At 38.3% G+C, this 22,745-nt stretch overlaps 1 protein-coding gene and 1 long non-coding RNA gene across 2 annotated transcripts in view; one reads left to right on the top strand and one right to left on the bottom strand.

The window, feature by feature from the left end:
- The first annotated feature begins 1,903 nt into the window (after positions 1–1,903).
- On the top strand, positions 1,904–21,009 carry LOC124276576. The gene is made up of 3 exons (XR_006898573.1): positions 1,904–2,979; positions 7,436–7,437; positions 20,997–21,009. It is a non-coding gene; the product is annotated as an uncharacterized LOC124276576 (long non-coding RNA).
- The window catches only part of LOC124276575 (pyruvate dehydrogenase E1 component subunit beta, mitochondrial-like), a 31,866-nt gene continuing 13,450 nt past the window's right edge, over positions 4,330–22,745 (bottom strand). Inside the window, exons 4-11 of the mRNA XM_046712223.1 lie at positions 11,646–11,708; positions 10,801–10,836; positions 10,327–10,389; positions 9,529–9,573; positions 8,858–9,035; positions 7,713–7,823; positions 7,049–7,282; positions 4,330–5,233 (exon numbers count right to left, since the gene is read on the bottom strand). Coding sequence (XP_046568179.1) covers positions 5,085–5,233; positions 7,049–7,282; positions 7,713–7,823; positions 8,858–9,035; positions 9,529–9,573; positions 10,327–10,389; positions 10,801–10,836; positions 11,646–11,708 — 879 coding nt within the window. The 3' untranslated portion in view covers positions 4,330–5,084. The remainder of the gene's footprint in view (positions 5,234–7,048; positions 7,283–7,712; positions 7,824–8,857; positions 9,036–9,528; positions 9,574–10,326; positions 10,390–10,800; positions 10,837–11,645; positions 11,709–22,745) is intronic.

Below are 22,745 nucleotides of genomic sequence, written 5' to 3'. Positions count from 1 at the left end.
TTCTGGTGTCCCCTGCCGTGACATTTCTGGAATGTTGCTAAAAGCGTTGCTAAAAGCGGCGTGAAACCAAACTCACTCACTCATCCTCTAATACTTTTCAGCTAATGTCCATCCTCCAATATTCAATTGTCCCACTACAGATGTCCTGTTTATGTCGCAACTAATTGTTATTGTCGTATGCAGAGAAGAGACAATAATGTACACTTTCTATTTGAGAATGTAATCTTAATGCATATGATCACAAAGAAAAACTCCCCATGACTCCTTTTACTGGTAAACAAGAAAAGTATGCATGTGTGTATTTGGTTGACATTAGTTTAGCACGTTTTGAATGTGACTTTGGTTTAAGTTGGATATGGTCGTCAATGTCATGATATACGGTATATTACCGTAGATAAGCCGAATTTGGAGGACCAAAAAAAGCAGTCTGCAGAAGGGTAACGAGTACGAGTAACATTACTGTCTCAATAACAACAGCGATCGTTATGATATTAAAAATATATCACACACAGGTCCCACATTAAGGGTCAGTAAACTCTTTATTAGATACTATTCTCACCAAACATACTTACGGTTTACATCCAAGACGGTAACTGCCACTTGTCTTGACATCTCAGTTGGCTGAGATTAGGACCCCATCGCAGGGGGTCAGCTTATGTAGGAAACATACCATTTTGATACTGATTTTAGGTGTCAAGATTGGGGGTCGGCTTATATACGGTAATGAACGGTAGTCCTCAATGGGGATCATTCTGAGTCTAAAAGCCTTGAACCATCTCCTTAAATAACAGACTTCTTGAGCCATATCCTACACTGTGTCATCATACAGTGTTGTCAGGCCTTGTTCTTCATGCCGTCTTCATCTGGTTTGGTTGGCCCAGACTTGTTCCCCGACTGCTCTTGTTCCTGCAATACAGTTATCGGTGTGTAAAAACAACATTCACTTCTCTGTTGTGTCCCTTTGGTAGGCCAGAAGCCTTTGAGAGTGGGTTCAGATCCAGGTTTCAAGATTTGTCAACACCTGTTTAGCATCATCTCACACTCAAACGTCAGCAAGTTGGGTTTTATGCTGTTTTTTGCAATATTCCCACAATATTATGACGGGGACACCAGAAGTGGGCTTCACACAATATAAGCTTGTGGGAAATGAAACTCATCCGTCGGCATGACAAACAAATACTTTAACCAACAGGCTACCCATGAAAAATGTGGGAAAACATGAACGTACATGACCAAATATTCACGTCAGTTGCCTGGACCATTGATCAAATAAACAGAGTAATAATATTGTGTGGATTTGAGCTCGTCCCTGGGCATGTGTGAAATGTAGCACTATGTATGTGGCTAGTAGCATGACTTGGTCTGAACAGTATTTCATTTGTATCAGTGTCTCAGCTTGTGGGAACGAAACCACTAGGCTACACCACGATCACAAATTCCTGACCTGTCTAAAGATTTTTGTTTGTCGTTTTACGCCACACTCAGCAATATTCCAGCTATATTGTGGCGGTCTGTAAATATTCGAGTCTGGACCAGACAATCCAGTGATCAACAGCATGAGCATCATGATCAATTATAATCAAGTCGACCAAGTCAGCGAGTCTGACCACTCGATCCCGTTAACCACCTCTTACGACAAGCATGAGCTGCTGAAGACAAATTCTAACCCGGATCTTCATGGGTGGAATGTTTAAAACTGGCAACTTTTCATGAGCATTTGTGGTGTCTTTGACCACCAAATTGTACAAAGGAATATAGGAAGGAATACGAACGTCCTGGAGAGAAGTTAGTTTATTTTTATGTTACATGAACATGACATGCCAGAAACTGTCATATAATAAACACATCAGCCAGTGTCTCAACATACAGCCTTCACACATGTGATCTTCTTCAATAACCTTGTGTTTTCAAAACTCCCGTGGGTCTTCAGGCTCACAATAACAAGTCCAAACTAAACAATAATAAAACACAACAAGCCACATGTCACCAAAACCATATGCTCACAGTAATTATTGTTCAATTGATAATTGTCTCGAACTGAAAGGAGGAGTACAACTAGTTTTAGTACCTCTCATTTCAAATGGCAAACATGAATTTGATACTCTTGGAAATTAAAGTTTAGTTTAGTTTTACACCTCTTTTAGCAATATTCCAGCAATATCACGGCAGGGAACACCAGAAATGGGTTTCACACATTGTACCCATGTGGGGAATCAAACCCAGGTCTTTGCTTTAACCACTGGGCTACACCACTTGGAAATTGAAACAAAGACTAGCATATTCCATATGTTTGATAAAATACTTTGTCTTGTTCATAGAACATTTTCAGTGTTTGTTCTAGGCCTCCTGTTAGCTACATTGCAGCGGAACATAGTAACAAGTTCCTTTCCAGAATATCATCGTTAACAAAGAAACAACTTGTGTGTTTGATAAAGAGCATTCCAATAAGTTGGAATTTGGGTCATCTTCAACACCACAGAAAAAGGACCGACTGACCCAGTGTCATTTTACGCCGCTTTTAGCAATATTCCAGCAATATCACAGCAGGGGGACACCAGAAATGGGCTTCACACATTGTACCCATGTTGGGAATCGAACCCGGGTCTACAGCGTTATGAGCGAAGACTTAAACCACTAGGCAACCCCACTGCCTGAACTGTGAGTGTAGACTACTATACTTATTATAGGGACATTTTATCCCTTTACACACAAAACTGATTCTCATGCCAAATGTATTTATATAGAATGACATCTGAATATCCTTATCCAGCAGTTTCTGTTTGGGTGTTATCACTGAAACGGACTTCTCAAATGAATATGGCAGGCCTTCTGGTCACAGATATGATCGATGATAACACCACGACACCTGTTAGAATGTTTCATGATGCTTCCGAAACAGTAACAATCAAAAACGATAATACAAGCAGAGAAATCACTTTAAAGAGAGCAGAGAAACCAGGTTTAAAGGGAACTCTTCAAGTAATTGTAACATACACAAAATGTATTAGTAAGTAGATAGGCTGATGTTTTTCTCTGTTCGTCTATAATATTTCTGTATGATTTATTAATAACTGGTGAAAAAATGACATTTGTTTCCTTCCAGTTCATCTGAAACAACCACCTTCACACAAAAATATTGAACAATAATTTCGGGTAGGAAACACAGCTATTCACAAGACTTGGGAACTAAAATAAATAAACAAACATGAAAACAGATAATTAACCGTGCATCTAGTTCACCAGGTTGATTCATAGAACAATCTTATCTACATTAGGACACAGAGCAGCACTCATCACTAAAGTCTATTTTGTTGCTGATCATACTAGAAAGCTAACAAGCTGAGTTTCATTACCAAACGATGACAACAAAGTGTGACCAAATTTGATTAATCATTTGATGCATTCAAAACGAAGAAAATACATCAAGAAAAAGCTGGAGTTGTGTTGACAGATGATTTAGAATCATACCTATTGGTTCATCAATTTCTTAATGTCATTTAAAGAAAAATTACAAGCTGAAAACCTTTTCTCAGTGTCACTGCAGCACCATTGAAGATGGAGGAGAAGGATTTACACTATTTCAGTGTGATGTTTTGGTACAGGTGCTTGGAGATTTACAAAGCGAGCGAACACCATACTAATTCCACGTCTGATAAGGGACCGTTCATAATTTATGGCTGTGTGTGTGTGTGTGTGTGTGTGTGTGTGTGTGTGTGTGTGTGTGTGTGTGTGTGTGTGTGTGTGATTGTGTGTGTGTGTGTGTGAGAGAGAGCGTGAGATGATGACTTTAAAGGGGTCACCCATTTTGTCCTGGGGGGGTGGGGGGTTTCAGCATTTTTGTACATAATTTTTTTTTAAATTATGTTTTAAAAATATGGAAAGGGAGAGGGGTCATTGACATTGTACATGACATGCAGGGGGGTCACTTACTTTGTACATAATTTTTATTTTTTTTGGTGTGCGTGCATGCGTGTCATTCACATTGTACATGCTTCTCCATAAAAATCATTATCACACCCCCTAGCCATAAATTATGAACGGTCCCTAAGGCTAGTACACACCTCCATCAAAACAATGCACTGTAAAATAGTGGAAATACCCGAGTCAATTCTGTCTTCAGGTTCAAAATGACTGATGTCTCCGGCATTACAACTACTTCTAATTGAGTATTTATGGCAAGACATCTTTACATTTTAATGCATGACAAAATTATTACTTTCCAATACCAGGATGCTTAAAAAACAACATTTTTAACAGTGGGTCACCTCAATGACTGATCATAGCAACAAACTGAGAAAAAATGTATCTCTGAGATTCAACATTCCTGTCTTTGGCTCCACCAGTTCATGTTAATGACATAATAATCATCTCTGATTAATATAAATGTTGGTATTAACAATACTGTTCGTAATGCGGTGATTAGTTCCCACTACAACCTTCCTGACTACATACATTGCCTGTGGTATTGTGGACACACACAGCTCAATCGAAATTTCCAAATTATCAAATTTGTGGACCGACATTCCAAGTTTAGGAAAGTGTTCTTCACATCCTATCAAACAAACTGGCAGTGTAACCATGACGTAAAATAAACATTAAAAATTAAAAATTGTTGCACATTTACAAACTCATGTTAAAAAAGTTACCGTGCTTCTTAAATTAATTTGAACTGAATTGTTATTCAATAAAAAAATAAGTTAATGCCGATTTTATTTGATAGTATTTCACTTCATAAGCAAAGAATACATACCACTCAACTTTTGAAAAGGATAAAGCGCCAAAGGATATATATATATATATATATAAATATCGGTGAGTTTCTTTTCCAATTGTCAAGGACAGTATGAAAACTGTAAACATCCTTACCTAAGCTTGAGTGGTACATATGTGCTCTTGGAGTGATAACAAACATAAAACACCACATAAATACTGAAAACCCACTTTCAGCCACCGGCCATGACCTGGAAGAAGACACCGGCTAACAAGCACTTTTGAGCCTATACACAGTCTTTCATTGTATACACCTAACGACCCTCATTCTATTAAAATGGTGTAAGAACTGGTAATATCTGCACAGCTGATCATCAAGGGATGTTCAGGCTCTTTTTCACAGCTCTTATAACGTTGATTGGCTGTGGGAAGGCGGAGTCTTCCAGGGTCTTGGCGTATGGAGTGGGGACATCGGCGCCAGACACACGCAAGACTGGGGCGTCAAGGTAGTTAAAGGCAGCACCTGGATCATAGATCGTTAAGTGTGTGAGTGATTGAGCTCAATTCAAAGCCTTTACAGTAATATTTCAGTTATATTTTGTTGTGTCAGCTTAACGTGGAAAGCATTTGTGAAACCAATTAGCACTATTTGGTGCTGACAAACCTCTGAGCACAGGTTAGGCATAGACAAACCTTGGATTATGATAAAGACAAATAATGGATTTGAACCCAAAGACAGCAGATCCTAATAGCACCTGCCATATCTACAAGTTTCTACAAAGCATTTCATGTTTGTTCTCCGGCTTCCCACACACTGTGCAGTTATAATGTGGGTGAGTGAGTGAGTGAGTTTAGTTTTACGCACTCAGCAATATTCCAGCTATATGGCGGCGGTCATTATATAATCGAGTCTGGACAAGACAATACAGTGATCAACAGCATGAGCATCGATCTACGCAACTGGGATACAATGACATATGTCAACCAAGTCAGCGAGCCTGATCACCCAATCCCGTTAGTCACCTCTTACGACAGGCATGGGTTATCAAAGATCAATTTTAACCCGATCTTCACCGGTAGTTCTAATGTGGAATAATGTGGAAACTTCTGGGTAGGAACAGACTTCAAGAGGATATTACTTATTCTACCATGACTGACTGACTGAGTGGAGGGGTGGAGAGAAGGGTCAGTCATGCAGCTGATACTTCCCAAAGAGTGAGTTTAATTTTACGCAGCTGTTAGCAATATTCCAGCAATATAATGGCAGGGGACACCAGAAATCGGGCTTCACACATTGTACCCATGTGGGGATTCGAACCCGGGTCTTCGGCGTGACAAGAGAACGCTTCAACCACTAAGCTACCCCACGGCCCCTATTCTACCATGACTTCAGTAACTACTGGATTGTGATTGGTTAATCAAAGTAATTCAGAGGTATATAATCACGTTATATACCTCTGATTTTCCAACACAGTATGTATATATTTTTTCAATCTTAACACGGTTATGGTAGAATGGAGATAAACGTTTGGTTTAAATCAAATTTCGAGCTATTATAATTTCGTTATATACCTCTGATTTTCCAACACAGTATGTTTATCTCCGGAGTCTTGTATCATAGAGAGAGAGAGTGAGTGAGTTTTATGTCAATTTGTGTGTCAAAGGTTTTCAAGCATGAGTGAGTATGGTTTTATGCCCCTTTTAGCAATATTCCAGCAATATCACGGCAGGGGACAGCAGAAATCGGGCTTCACACATTGTACACATATAGGGAATCAAACCCGGGTCTCCAGCATGATGAGGAACCGCTTTAACCATTAGGCTACCCCACCACCTCAATGACAGCACTAAAAGAGCAGATATTCTGCATGCGGCTAACATGTGGGTTTAAGGCCAGACCAATTTTTTTTCTAGTTTTACAGATTTTGTCCCCATAAAACCTAAAGGCAGGAAGAAAAAAAAAATATATAAAAAAATCACCAGTCAAAGCAAATCTCCACATGAATTTTTCAAAGGCATTGTGTTTCAAGTTCACACCCGCTGAGGTGCTCGAAGCACTGACTTCTAACACAAATATTGCTAGAAATTTAAGCTTTAAGTCTCTGAGAACACATTCCTTTGTTTTGTGTCCTACAAACTGCCTTACATAGTCGAAGTCTCACTCCCGTATATCTTGACATTAGGATTTTATTTTTCAAGTGGGGAAATTTTTTTTCTTCTTTTTTTTTCTTATCCTTGAACAAATATGACCGTCGGATCCGTAAAACAAGAAATAAAATTGGTCTGGCCAAACTTTTAATTTAAAAAATTCAAACAGTTGTTTGACTACTGAACTTACTCTCTATCAAGCGAGCACATATCTCTGATCCTACACCAAACTGTGGCCAGCCCCCCTCCACTGTCACTAGATGGTTGGTCTTCATTACGGACTGGATGATGGTCTCTTCATCCAGCGGTCGAATTGTCCTCAGGTTGACCACCTCACACTCAACGCCCTGACCGGTAAGCTCCTCCGCTGCCTGTAGACAGGTGCCCACACTCTTGGAGTGGCTCACTAGGGTCACGTGACTTCCTGGAAATCATTCAATCAGAAAATACATGTGAGAAGTAAGCGATACCTTAACCAGAGTCCGAAATGAAGCCTTTTTAACCAAGTTTGGGTTCATAGACTCAAAACTAAATGAGTGAATGAGGCGGGTATTTTTAGCAATATTCACAGCAAGAGGCGTCAGAATGCTTCACACATTGTAACTATGTAGGGACTCGTACCCAGGTCTTTGGCGCAACGAGCCAATGCTTTAACCACAATGCTACCCCACCGCCGAAACAAACATGTTACCCCACCGCCCCAGAAACAATTATTTTAATTTGAAAAAAAGTCAGAAATTGCAGAAAGTACCGACATTTGACAGATGATTACATAAATCAGTTTTAAACACTGCAAGGCATGATTGAGTTGTATGCAGTGCCATCATACTTCATGTTAGACCAAAATTACAAACCTGCTCTTTCAATTTTAGCTTTTCCTATAGGCACGACGAAGTCCGGGGACAATGCTTCATCGGAGATCTCGAAAGACGTGCCATACATCAGCTCATTCTCCAAGTGTACAACTACAAATTGAATAGATCGGCAACATGCTGATGGTGACATAGTACCAATTATGTTATAAATATATACCAAAGTTTCCTTTCTTCAGTCTGTTGGGATGTCTACCAGCGGAATATATTGCAGCAGTATTATGACTGACTGACTGACTGACTGACTGACTGAGTTTGGTTTTACGCCGCTTTTAGCAATATTCCAGCAATATCACGGCGGGGGACACCAGAAATGGGCTTCACTCATTGTACCCATGTGGGGATTCGAAGCCCGGGTCTTCGGCGTGACGAGTCAACGCTTGTATTATGACATAAAAACTCTACTGACAAGTGAGTGAGTAAGAGAATTTAGTTTTAAGCCGCTTTGCGGTAACCCAGGATTCATTCCTGTAGTTCTCGCAAATCGCAAATTACCTGCCCTTGAATTACATGGGTGAGTGAGTTAGTTTTACGCTACTTCTAGCAATATTCCAGCAACATCACGGCAGGGGACACCAGAAATGGGCTTCACACATTGTACCCATGTAGGGAATCAAACCCGGGTCTTCAGCGTGACGAGTTAACGTTTTAACCACTAGGCTACCCCACAGTAATCTTGAATTACATAAACATTTTACCAACTTATCAAACATCGACATATGGGGAAGTGTAAGGGAGGTAACTTGCATTACGTAAAAACGAAAGCCACTACAAAATTTGAGACATGGAGACATCTTTTCAATCAAATAGATCTTAAAGAGATTTCTTCCACATGCAAGTCAGTTTTGTGAATTTTCACCACCTCAATGATAATCAGTGTGATGCCATGTTTTTGATACTTCCCACAGAACATCGCGTATGATGTGTAACTTGCATTGTGATTGGTTTGTTAGACCTAGTGGTGTTGCTAATCAATATGGCAAATGGAAATGAAGGCAGAGTAATTTGGGATTGTGAGAACCACCGTAGTGGATCAAGGGATATTGAAGGTTTACCAAAACACAATGCCTTGAGATTGAGAAAATAGGGTTATTTGTGATTCTGGGAGTACGATGAAGCTACGTCACCTGGGTCAGGATCCCTGATAGCAGCTTTGAGCAGTCCTCTAGCATCCTCTGAGGAATAAGGGGAGAGAACTTTGAGTCCTGGGCAGTGACTGTACCAGGCAGCGAAACACTGGGAGTGTTGGGCAGCCACGCCCATGGCAGCACCGTTAGGGCCTCGGAACACAATCGGCACTGGAACCTGGAGAACGTAATGTGCACATTCATTAAAAGGATCTATACTTGTAAGATGTGTGACATTCGACATATTATAGTCAGAGTGACACACATCAGAATTACACTATTCAGATAACAAACTGTCTTAAAACTTCACTGAGATACATTGATCATGCAGAGGTCAAATTTCTGTAATCAAGGTATATAAATATACACATTTCAAAAGCCTGAATAATGTCCCTAGTGAGTGAGTGAGTTTGGTTTTACAACACTTTTGGCAATATTCCAGCAATATCACGTCATGGACATCAGAAATAGGCTTCACACATTGTACTCGTGTGGGAAATCAAACTCTGGTCTTCAGCGTGACAAGCGAACGCTACCCCACCGCCCCTTTATCCTTAGAATACTGAATGATAAATCAAAAAACAACTAGGCTATGACTTTCAACAGTTTCCTATGTTCCCAGTGATACATTTTTCTCATTCATCTTGTTATATTTAATCACTTCAACTTACAGTGCCTGCAGACATGTAGAAAGTTTTTGCAGCTGAATTGATAATCTGAAACAGAATAAACATCCATCAAATTTCTGTTAAAAAACAGTTTGCATGAGAAAAACGTTACTTTTGCCCTACCTGATCTATGTAACATACAATATATATGGGATTACACTTTGTCAGCAAAGTACAGATGCTAGCACTTTTAGGGGTTGAGTCCCAAATGGGATTCATACCTATAGTCCGTTTGGCTCAAAAGCGGACCGATGAATAGCAATCCAACTCGAAAACTAATAACCATAAAATACTCAATGAAACACTGATCATAATGAAAACGTCAGACCTACTCTGTGAGGTTTTTGCAGAATTAATGTCTTAAAATTAAAAAAGTTGTTTAACAAACTATCATCAAAATATTGACACAGTTCACTGTTTGTTACGAGGGAGGAGTGCAGGGAAAGGGACAGCCACCAGCACACAAAGTCAGCGATCTAACCCACTCAGCCACCGTGGATACCATAAGGGACTCAACCTAAAAATGTACTGGAACCTGTTCTAGACTGAGAAAATGTAATCTAAAATATAACATATGTTACATCTCACCAATTTCTGAATGGCATTAAGTGGGTGAGTGAGTGGGTTAGTGAGCGAGTTTGGTTCTATGCCACTTATAACAATATCACAGCAATATCACAGCAAGGAACACCAGAAATGGGCTTCACACAATGTACCCATGTCTTCCTGGTCTTCGGTGTAACAAGCCAACGCTTTAACCACTTGGCTACCCCACCATCCCCTGAATGTCACTATTCATACCTGATCTATGGCTTGCATGGAGAAGTTGAACGTCATGAATTCGCACACCGGCCTTAGTCCAGCCTGCAAATCAAAGCAACCTTCATGCTACAAAATATCCTCAGACATACTCATCAGATCATGTTCCTTGTGTATTTAACTAGAAAGATAAACCATAACCACAGGTCTCTTCAAACAGCAGTTTGTAACTTATGAGACCAAATTAACCCTAAGCTAGTTCTTAGTTCTTATATGAGTACAACATTTACAGGACTGACTGACTGACTGAGTTTGGTTTTAAGCCGCTTTTAGCAATATTCCAGCAACATCACGGCGAGGGACACCAGAAATGGGCTTCACACATTGTACCCATGTAGGAAGTCGAACCCGGGTCTTCGGCGTGACGAGCAAATGCTTTAACCACTAGGCTACCCCACCACCACCACATTTACAGGAAATGAAGCAAGAGCTTATTGTCTACACACTAACACCTACCATGGCAGCTCCTACTGCAATACCAGCAAAGCCCAACTGCAAAACAAGCAGGGCATTTATTAAAGATATCAAACACAACTTCGAGAACATTACATAACAGTGGACAGTCACATCAATATTTAACCCCTAAATACTAAACCTGGAAAGGATCAACTTGTCTTATTGTGTGTTTGTTTTTGAGTTTGTTTAACACCGCACCCAGCAATATTCCAGATATATGATGGCGGTCTGTAAATAATCAAGTCTGGACCAGACAATCCAGTGATCAACAGCATGAACATCGATCTGCGCATGATGACATGTATCAACCAAGTCATCGAGTCAGACCACCCGATCCCGTTAGTCATCTCTTATGACAAGCATGTGTTGCTGAAGGTTAATTCTAACCCAGATTTTCATGTGTAGTTTGCCTTATAATAGGCATCCCAAAGAAGTGGGAGGCAACTGCAAGCGTAAACAATATGTAATATTGTTCGTATAGTCTTTGTCTACATCCTATGAGTGAATACTTAATAACATCATATTGCCAGGGATTTTCAAACCAATGGTCAAGCGACAATTTTGGTATTTTGTGTGCTTGCTTTCATTTTTTTCCACTTGTTGAAAATGACATGGTGTATTAACACAAAACCAAATGTGTTATAAAACGTCTTCACTCATTGGATGAAACCTCAGGAAGCTGTTGGCTTTAGCCAATAGGATTACTCATATTATAATGCTATGAGGCAAGTTCACCTCATACGTAATGGTCTTTTGTTTTTAGTGTGTACAAGCCTAACATCACGACTGAGTTACTTTAGAAATATTGTAAAGTTAAAATGGGATGAAAGACACTACAATCGTACCTCTGTGATGGGTGTGTCAATTATACGCTTGTCTCCATACTTTTTCCACAGTCCACGAGTCACCTGTAATTGAAGAATACACAGAGCTGTCATGACAAAGTTAAAACATGGTTAATAGTTAGGGGTGGGTATTGCAGAGAATTTTCATATTGCGATAGATTGCGATGCGAAAGCATGTATGGCGATATGTATTGCAATATATTGCATGAAGTATTTTTAAACAAAAAACTACTTATAATCGAGTTAATTCTTGATTTATAGAGCAAAAACACAATGCAATCACTAGGCTTGATTAAGCTTTCATAACAACTTTTAATCATGATAAAGTAAAAATATGAATAATATTTGGCACAAATGAAACAAGGACATATCCGAAGATTTCCGAGTGTTACGAAGTTTTCGGAATGCAAGTCAAAATACTGGTTTTCGATCAGCGTATCGCGATACGTATCATGTCTGAACCGGTAAATACCGGTAAACCGGTTATATTGCGCAGCCCTATTAATAGTACATACATATAAATATCTACGAATCTAAACACCATAAACACCATTACACCTACAGGTAAGATCAGAAACCTTTATCAACATGATCTTATCTACCTTTCATAATGTTTTCTGCAAGTTGCCTATGTAGTATTTTAAGAATCATATCTTTTATATCTCATTCTAACACACCTATGTCTATTCACTCGTATCCATCAACCAAAAAAACAAACTCTCATTAATGGACACCATATTTCTCCAAATGGGAATATGTACTAGTCTGTGTGTAAAGGCAATACAATTCCATATCCATGTCCATAGGACTGACTGGGGTTGGTTTTACGCCGCTTTTAGCAATATTCCAGCAACATCACGACGGGGGACACCAGAAATGGGCTTCACACATTGTACCCATGTGGGGATTCGAACCCGGGTCTTCGGCGTGACAAGCCAACGCTTTAACCATTAGGCTACCCCCACAGCCCTATGTCCATAGGAATCCTGTTGATCAAAATCTGCTTTCTGAGCTGGTTTGAGAAATTATTTCTGGTTTTACACTAGAGTCAGCAATATTACAGCTAAATCACTGATCGGTTTGGTTGTTGTTTAACACCACACTCAGCAATATTCCAGCTATATGATGGTGGTCTGTAAATAATCAAGTCTGGACCAGACAATCCTGTGATCAACAGCATGAGCATCAATCTACGCAATTGGGATACGATGACATGTATCAACCAAGTCAGCGAGCCTGACCACCCGACCCTTTTAGTCGCCTCTTACGACAAGCATGAGTTAATGAAAACCAATTTTAACCCGGAACTTCACAGCTCACATCACTGAGGTCTAGATGGTTGGCAAGAATGATGATCATACATTGGAACTAAGGGATAATATCTGAGTCGGCTCATATGAACAGGGGGACCAGTGCTTCCCGAGAAACCTCACAGTAATACGAAGCAGATGCTGAAGTCTGACCAGTTAATATTGGGATGGGTTACTTGGATTTCTGTCACATTAGATATTACTGTTCCTGTGACAACTTTAAGACAAACACTTTTTTCTTTTTCGTTTTTTCCTCACAACAGTTTTCCAGACATCCTCCATGTCCCACCAAATCATATGTTACCAGTATATCAAACAGTCAGCTCCTTGACAGTTATAGTATAATACAACTAGCACTTTGCATCCAGAAAACCTATTTTTCATTGTCATACATTTTTTATAAGAAAAGCAAGATTTATGGATGTCAACTTCTTTATTGTGAATAACTTATGCATTCTACTTCTAAATTCCCTTCAAAGACTTGAAAAAGTATTTATCATTACAAAAAAAACACCCTCTTAAGGCCCAGAATCCTGGAGGTTTTATTCGCATTTTGCCAGATATGTTCTGCATCAAAAAGTACCATTCATCAATGATTACAGAAAATAAATATATAGAGCGACCACTAATTTTAGTTAATAATAATCAGAGTTTGTTATAGACTTAGTTTGGTATATCTACTTAAATATACAGAAAGTTCCTACAGTATTTTGTATTATGTACAAACATGGGGACTGACAGTTTCAAGTATAAGGGGACTGCAATATCTTCTTTAATTCTCACCAAAAATGTATGTATATACCTATTGCATCAGTAAAAGTGACACGCAATGGGTTTTTTCATTGCACAACAAGCAATATTTTTCCTTCCATCAAGTAATATTTTGGGTTTCAAATAAGTGTATGATTCTTGTTTCGTCTCAAGACAGTCAGTCCCTAATCTTTTATGTAGATGGGTATATTGTTAAAATTATCCAATACACTCATTTCCCATCAACTAATATACATCTATTAGTCTAACACTTACCTGAGGAATATAGTAGGTAATTCTTAGTTTTGGTGAGCTTATATTTGGTCTACCGTAAGTGTATGTTGTGAAGATAAATGTTCTAAGTGCAACTAATGGTATGAACAGTGATGTTAATAAGCCAAAAGCAATCATAAATGATGTCAACTTCATTGAAATACAATGATATATACAGTGTTCAAAAATATGAATGAAACTGCTAAAAATAAGCATACAAGTGTAGGGTTATGCCATAGCATTAGTATAGAACGTAAGGGGTCCTAGAGTCAAATAGTACAGAAGCAGCAAGCTTCACTGACTAAGGAACCCCTTCCTTTTAAACCAACCTATAATACTCATTTATTAATAGATTAAGAAATATACCAACATGGAAGATAGTGATATGGCCATCTATCAACCATGTAAAGCACATTGTGTGGTATATATACACAATACGTATTCATTAATAGATTAACAAATATACCAACATGGAAGATAGTGATATGGCCATCTATCAACCACGTAAAGCACATTGTGTAGTATATATACAATACTTATTCATTAATAGATTAACAAATATACCAACATGGAAGATAGTGATATGGCCATCTATCAACCGTAAAAGCACATTGTGTAGTATATATACACAATACTCATTCATTAATAGATTAACAAATATACCAACATGGAAGATAGTGATATGGCCATCTATCAACCATGTAAAAGCACGATAGTGGGTATATATACACAATACCTATTCATTAATAGATTAACAAATATACCAACATGGAAGATAGTGATATGGCCATCTATCAACCGCGTAAAGCACATTGTGTAGTATATATACACAATACCTATTCATTAATAGATTAACAAATATACCAACATGGAAGATAGTGATATGGCCATCTATCAACCAAAGCACATTGTGTGGTATATATACACAATACCTATTCATTAATAGATTAACAAATATACCAACATGGAAGATAGTGATATGGCCATCTATCAACCATGTAAAGCACATTGTGTGGTATATATACACAATAATGTATTCATTAATAGATTAACAAATATACCAACATGGAAGATAGTGATATGGCCATCTATCAACCCGCGTAAAGCACATTGTGTAGTATATATACACAATACTTATTCATTAATAGATTAAGAAATATACCAACATGGAAGATAGTGATATGGCCATCTATCAACCATGTAAAGCACATTGTGTGGTATATATACACAATACGTATTCATTAATAGATTAACAAATATACCAACATGGAAGATAGTGATATGGCCATCTATCAACCACGTAAAGCACATTGTGTAGTATATATACAATACTTATTCATTAATAGATTAACAAATATACCAACATGGAAGATAGTGATATGGCCATCTATCAACCATGTAAAGCACATTGCGTGGTATATATACACAATACGTATTCATTAATAGATTAACAAATATACCAACGTGGGAGATAGTGATATGGCCATCTATCAACCACGTAAAGCACATTGTGTGGTATATACACAACGATACTTTGTAATAAGTAAAAGGTTCACGGTTCAAAACTTTGATGTTGGATGAAAATGTTAATGTGTCTAAAAATGTAATTACAGGTAAGTCTGATTGTCCAACATCAAACTCATGAACCGCTCCTTCACAGAGTGAAATTATATATAGCTATCTCCTGAGAAGCTATTAATTAACACTTAAACGATACACTTCCAGGGACTTCACAACAGTTTGTTGTCAAAGTTACGGGTATGTGCAGCCAGTTTTGGTTAACATGGCAACATGTATTTTGAAAACCAGGACATCCAAAATATGTTTGCGATCTCTCAAAGGAGAGAAGAAGAAGAAAATGAAAGAAATCTTTCATATTTCTAGGATTGTATCGGTATTAATGACAAAGTCATTACTTTTAACATGTTTTTTATATTTCATATTAATCAAGCCCATTGGATACATACAGGAAATGTCAAATGAACATGTTCTGAAAAGCTTTAAAATATTGTTATGAAAATCATGGGAAAATGTTCATATGAATGACAACTAGTCTTTCTCCTTCCTTTCACTTGCAAGATCTGGATGCCGCACATGAAATAGGCAAATTTGTCAAGAATCTAGGAGAATGTTGAAGATAAACTAATTACAATAATGGCTGCACTGTCCTTAACAACATCACCTTGCAAAATAAGTTTAGGTCATATACTTGTTCATGTTCAAAATTGAACATACTGGCTAGCAACCAGTTATCGCCAACATCTGGCTGTAGCGCTTGCGCAGATAGCTTGATTTTAACTCTCGTAGCCTATCGCTTTTGTGATGTGTCAATGTGTGAAATACTACGGAAGTACAAGTCAAGCTGTCTGTGCAAGTGCTACAGCCAGGTGTTGGCGATAACTGGTTGCTAGCCAGTACACTTCCCATAAGCCTCCACAAAATCAGCATTTTGGACATTTAGTTTTGTTCTAAGCCAAAAGCATTTAAGAATTAATGAGAAAAAAGGTCTAAGTTCTCAATCCTATGAACCAAATCAACAATTTTCTTAACAATTTCTAAAAACTTGATGTGTTTCTTCAGTGTAGGCGATTCTACTGGCACAATAGGTATACATCATACCGTCTCTTTTGTTTAAATTTTCTGTCAGTTTATGTTTTTAGCCAAATAATTGTTACTGAATTCTGATATTCAAATGTAAGCTGCAGGAAGGTGAGTTTTCATTCTTGTTTCAAGTTTTGCAAGTTTGAGTAAAAGGGAGCATGCAAAATGATCAACAAATATTTGACTACTTTCAGGTACACTGGTCCAGAACTTCTTGATTTCTGATTGGAATTTCTTTATATCCAGTGCTGACAAGTCAATCATTGGAGACATGAAGTCACTGAACATCTTCTGACTCGGCATAAGTGTATTGACCATATTCTGACTCAGCACAAGAAGTGTGTTGTCCACCTGACTCAACACAGGAAGTGTGTGATCCACCGTCACCTTCTGATTCCACAACAGGAATGTGTGGTCCATCTTCTGACTTGCCACAGCAAGTGCATCACCGACCTTCTGACGCTACACAAGAAGTGTGTGGTCCACCTGACTCAACACAGGAAGTGTGTGAAGCAAATTCTGACTTGACACAGGAAGTGTGCGAGGCAAATTCTGACTTGACACAGGAAGTGCATCAGGCAAATTCTGACTTGACACATGAAGTACGTGAGGCAAATTCTGACTTGACAAAGGAAATGTGTGAAGCAAATTCTGACTTGACACAGGAAGTGTGCGTGGCAAATTCTGACTTGACACAGGAAGTGTGTCAGGCAAATCCTGACTTGACACAGGAAGTGTATGAAGCAACTTCTGACCTGACACAGGAAGTGTGTGGAGCAAATTCTGACTTGACACAGGAAGTGTGTCAGGCAAAGTCTGACCTGACACAGGAAGTGTATGGTGCACTCTCTCAAATGACACAAGCAGCTGTTTATTTACTGGCTTTTCAGATTTGTCTTACAGATGCGTGGTAAAAATTTAAAAAATCTCACACAAAGTGATTTCTTGAAAGTATCAAAGTTAAAAAAATTATACTCAAATGAAAGGAAAAAGATGTCACATGTTATGATTACATTTCTTCCTTCACTGACCCATCTCATAAAATTCTTTTCAAAAATGAAGTCTTTCACCACACTGGTAAGATGATTTATTTCACTAAACTGAAACTTTATGTTGGAGGACTGGCATCCTCAGTAACCATAAAATAGTGCCGGACCGCTGTAGCTCACCTGGACAAGAAGTCAACGGTTATAAATGTCACCAGCCACTTAACAAAAGTTAATGACTGCTTTGGTAAAAGTATCAAGATTTCCACAATGTTTCTAAAAATGCAATACTGATTGTGCTACTGCAGAACACATAGTTAGAATGCACAACAGTTCAGTGAGAGAGTGAGTGAGTTTGGTTTTACGCCGCTTTTAGCAATATTCCAGCAACATCACAGCAGGGGACACCAGAAATGGGCTTCACACATTGTACCCATGTGGGGAATCGAACCCGGGTCTTCGGCGTGACGAGCCAACGCTTTACCAACTAGGCTTCCCCACCGCCCCGCACAACAGTTCAGGTTGAACACTGGGCATTCCAACACCTTGTGCTATAATGTTACTAAAGCGATACAATTTTTCAAATCTTAAAGACAAAAACAAAACCGTATATCAAATAATTATTTATATATATTATTTATATTATAAACATTATTTATATATATACTCAAGGCAAAAGTTATTGTGACACACAAACAACAACTAAACAGTAGAACAAACAGTGTAAACATTATACTGCTGCAAATGAAATGTTATATTACATGGAATGACAAATGATATGGTAACAATGAATAGTCCATGAGAACAGTGCACCTGGTATATGTACATCAGACACAATGCAAGAAGGCTGCTGACTGAGTCTGGTTTTACGCCGTTTTTACGAATATTCCATCAATATCATGGCTGGGGACACCAGAAATGGGCTTCACAAGTTGTACCCATGTGGGGAATCGAACCCGGGCCTTCGGCGTGAGGAGCGAACGCTTTAACCACTAGGCTACCCCACAATGCAAGAAGGAGTTCACAAACAAGTTGGCACTGTCAGCAGCGAGAGTGCCCACCTTGTGTATTGATGCAGGCCTCGTACCTTTGTCTCATTGAGGCTAATAACGTTGACTGCAAGGTACCAAACTTAAGCATACTTCTTGCTCTCCATCTGTTACCCCCAGCATAGCTTGTCAAACTTGTTCGAGAACAATGAAGAAGTATTTGTTTCTAACTCCTGCACTTCTAAGACTGCACGGAGTGGAAATGATATGCATCTGGTCGTCCAACTTTTTAAAGTGAACATTACAGGTCATTTCCCCGAATATGTCATGCTTTTTGTAAATTTTGTCCAATTCAAACACCAACTGTCTGGTTGCATTTCTTCAAAAAGTTTAGGACAGTTTTTCCCTAGTTCAAATCCATAAATTAATCCACAAGATTAACAATGAAAAAATTCCAAGTCACAATAACTTTTGACCCAAGCATATTTATTTGGTTAAGGCTAGCAATATGACCCTTGTCATTATTGTGCAAGTTTGGACCAGACAATCTAGTGATTGACATCATGAGCATTGATTTAAACGAAAAGGATATGACATCCATCAAACAAGTGAGCCTGACAGCCTGACAGTTGCAAAACTGCTGATGCAGCTTAAAGCAACACTCACTCACTCAGAAAGTCTGACCACCCAATCCTGTTAGTTGCATGGGTTGCTGAAGACAAGTTCTAATTATAAGTTTAATGGGTCAAATAATTACGAGACTAACTGTACATCCTGGGCAAGAGTAGCCAGACATTGCCCCTAATTGCTTTTATTTTGGTGCTCTGTGGCTATATTAAAAATATGGTTCAAATCATTCAAATTACTTTCAGATGTCATCATAGTTAGTCAAGCCTTTGTTTCACTGGTTCAGTTGTTGCTGAGATCATGCTTACAATACAAAGAAAGATGATGCATCACGAGAGAATTTAACAACATGGTCTAAGTGCAAATGTCAAATGAAGGTCCAAATTAGAGACATCATGAAACATTAAGCCCATCTATGAACTACCTATATCAGTGCTGGATCTTGAGTGCACACACCCTTGCAGGATTGGTACACAGAAATCTAAAATGTCCAGTAGATTTCCTTCCTGTGAGCCCCATGTGTCCCCCAGAAATATAAACGGACTACTCATAGGTTTGAGTGTGATAGTATTTCGGTGATATTTCTTCCCCTGACTAGTGTTATGAGAATGTCTTATATATCTATACATAATTCTGTATATATATTTATAAATCTGAAGTCATTCTAAAATATATTTACATTCCCTAAAATACCTGTTCACCTTAACTGAGAAGCTATGCTTACCAGTGGCCACTCTCCATTGTCTATAAGTAAGCTGGGGTAATGAAACAACGATGTTATATAATTGTAGCTTGGGTTTTTGACTTGTTTAAGCAAGGTAACACACAGAGTGATCAGTGCCCAGGTCGGGAGTGAACTGAACGGATTGGCCATGTCGGCAAGTTTAAACTGTCTACTTGAATATGCCATGTCGGCATAGAGTGATTTCATGTGAAGGATTGTATGTGTTATTATTCTGAGGAAGGTGATGGAGCAGGAACAATTGTATATCCATGTGATAACCAAAGTAAGACTTTTAACATATACATGATTACATGTACCATGATACTTGTTTTGCACATTTGTATATATGTATAGACTGCCAGTATTAAAACGATATTAAATTGTTGTGTGATCTCTCCACTCGTAACACTAGTTGTTTGTTTGTTTGTTTGTTTGTTTAACGCCGCACTCAGCAATGTTACAGCTATATGATGGCAGTCTGTAAATAATCAAGTCTGGACCAGACAATCCAGTGATCAACAGCATGAGCATCAATCACACAATTTGGTTCCCCTCACTGACAAAAGTCTTAACAACACAGAAAGTATACCACTGCTAGACTGATGTATCATGCGACTTATCAGCGTTGAAATCCCTGCCCTTTGCTGAAAGTATTGGTTTGATTTTCATTGTTCTTTAAGGTATTATTAAACAGAAGGATTTCAGAAATACTCTGGTTTTGTGTCCCCTTCCTTTTTGGAATGTCCCCTAATTTATTAGCAAAGGGGCCCAAATGTCCCTGTCATCTAGTTCCTCTATCCATCAATGATATATGAATAATTACATTTCATTCTGAAAGAAATTACCTGAGTAATCATAAGAAGTTTAAGCTTTTAGTTCAATCCAAGGAGAAGGGTCATTTCATGGTAAAAACTAAAACATCTCAATTCCAGAATATGTGTTGGGCCCCACAGCACACGGACTTAATTTCATTACCTTTTCACCAATTTTAGTGAGTTATGGTCATAGATAACTTCGCTAATATTATTGTTGCCACGGCAGTTATGAAAAACAGAAAAAACATTGAGCAAATTTTGGTGTCATCATTGGAGAGAGAAAGCAGGTGAAGTTTCGTCATCATTGGTTAAGTGGTTTCTGAAGTGATATTTATAGCGATTGAGTGTTGATTTAAGCTGCTTTTAGCAATATTCCAACAATATCACGTCAGGGGGACGTCAGAAATGTGCTTCACGCATTGTACCCATGTGGGGAAGTGAACCCGGGTCTTCGGCGTGATGATATTTATACATACATACATCTATTCTTTGTCAGCATTTCCTCTCAAATATTGAAAAAAATTATCTTATTAACAACTGAACTAGTATGTATAAAGTATACATTGTATAGATGTATATAACCTTTTACTATAATACACTTTTAAAAAAAGATGTTATTATTTTTTTATATGGGGCCCTTTTGACTTTTTTATGCGGCCCTTTTGACTAGGGGTTTGCGGCCCTTTTGACTTTTCTGTTTTGGGGCCCTTTTGTCATGTGGCCCTTTTGACCTGTTCCCGTTGCAGATGGTGATTGGGGTCGGGCTTGGGGATAGAGATATCAGCTATAAAAACTATAAGATAAATTATCAATAGAGACATATTCGATACACATGTAAAAGCATAACATATCTTTGAGATGATCCCTTGTGCCTGTGGGCAGCACGTGCATTTCATGCCAAGTGAGTCGAGGGTCCGTCGTCATACCTGGCTGAGCGACCTAATTGCCATCTATAGTCTGATCTATTGTTTTCAGCAGCTATTCATATTTTTTCTAAGTTTTGTCCCATTTTATGAGTAAACATGCTTTTCTGGATATCCTATTATGCATCCCACTAAATGCCCAGTTAGGCCGATTTGGATTATTTCGACATATGCGATTTGCAATTGTGCAAATTTTAGGGATACAGAGTAACAGCCCCAAAACAGGTTTTTTTCTATTTCCGACAGTACTTTAATGTACCAAATTCTTTAGATTTTGAGTGAAAATAGATGAATATATATTGGTTTTTCACTATAACTGCAATGTCATGTGTCATTATTGATGGAAACATGAAGCATGAGAAGCTTCAGCTTCTTCGATCTTCTTTTTGACAAGAACTGGTTAACAGATGCCCTTTTCTCAAGATAATGATTGTTTACTCTCAACCTATGATGTCGACATACCTCTCTTCTTTTGGACTATGTACAGCGTATACATGACTAACAGCCAAACTACGTAATTATTATTTGTTTTTGTAAGGGAGAGGTGTTCATATAAGCTTACAGCTTGTTCACCGATCTCTATTCAATTTAATTTGAATAAACTGACAACAAATGACAGAAAACCAGGCCTTGCATAAAGCTCATGTGACTTTCAAGCCGATGAACTCCATTCATAAATGAAGGATGTTAACTACTGTATTGTATAGAAAAAAGGACTAATTTCTATGGGTATTTTCTCTGTATAACAAGTTTATAGATGATATACAGTGAAACCTGCCAACACCGGCACCTGTCTAATCCGGCACACTGTCAAAACCGGCATAAAATTTTGGTCCCGCCATTTTACAACGATGTAAGGAGCATTAAAACATTGTCTAATCTGGAACCTGTCTATTCTGTATTCCGGCAAGACTTTCCCGTCCCAACAAGCAATTTTGACTGTAATCAACACTGTCTAAACCGGCATGGATATGAGCAGTCCAAAAGAAATATGTAATTTTTAAAGTAAAATTGATATTTTATACTTATCCTGACTCATGATCTTTGCTTATCTCCCTTTTCCTTGCGAATGGTAGTGGAACACTTGAATCCCTTTGTAGTT

The sequence above is a fragment of the Haliotis rubra genome, unplaced genomic scaffold (genome assembly GCF_003918875.1).
Source record: "Haliotis rubra isolate DU_JTF1 unplaced genomic scaffold, ASM391887v1 Scf21, whole genome shotgun sequence".
NCBI lineage: Eukaryota > Metazoa > Mollusca > Gastropoda > Lepetellida > Haliotidae > Haliotis > Haliotis rubra.
The sequence above is the reverse complement of the archived record's forward strand: the minus strand, read 5'-3'. Positions and strand labels throughout refer to the sequence as shown.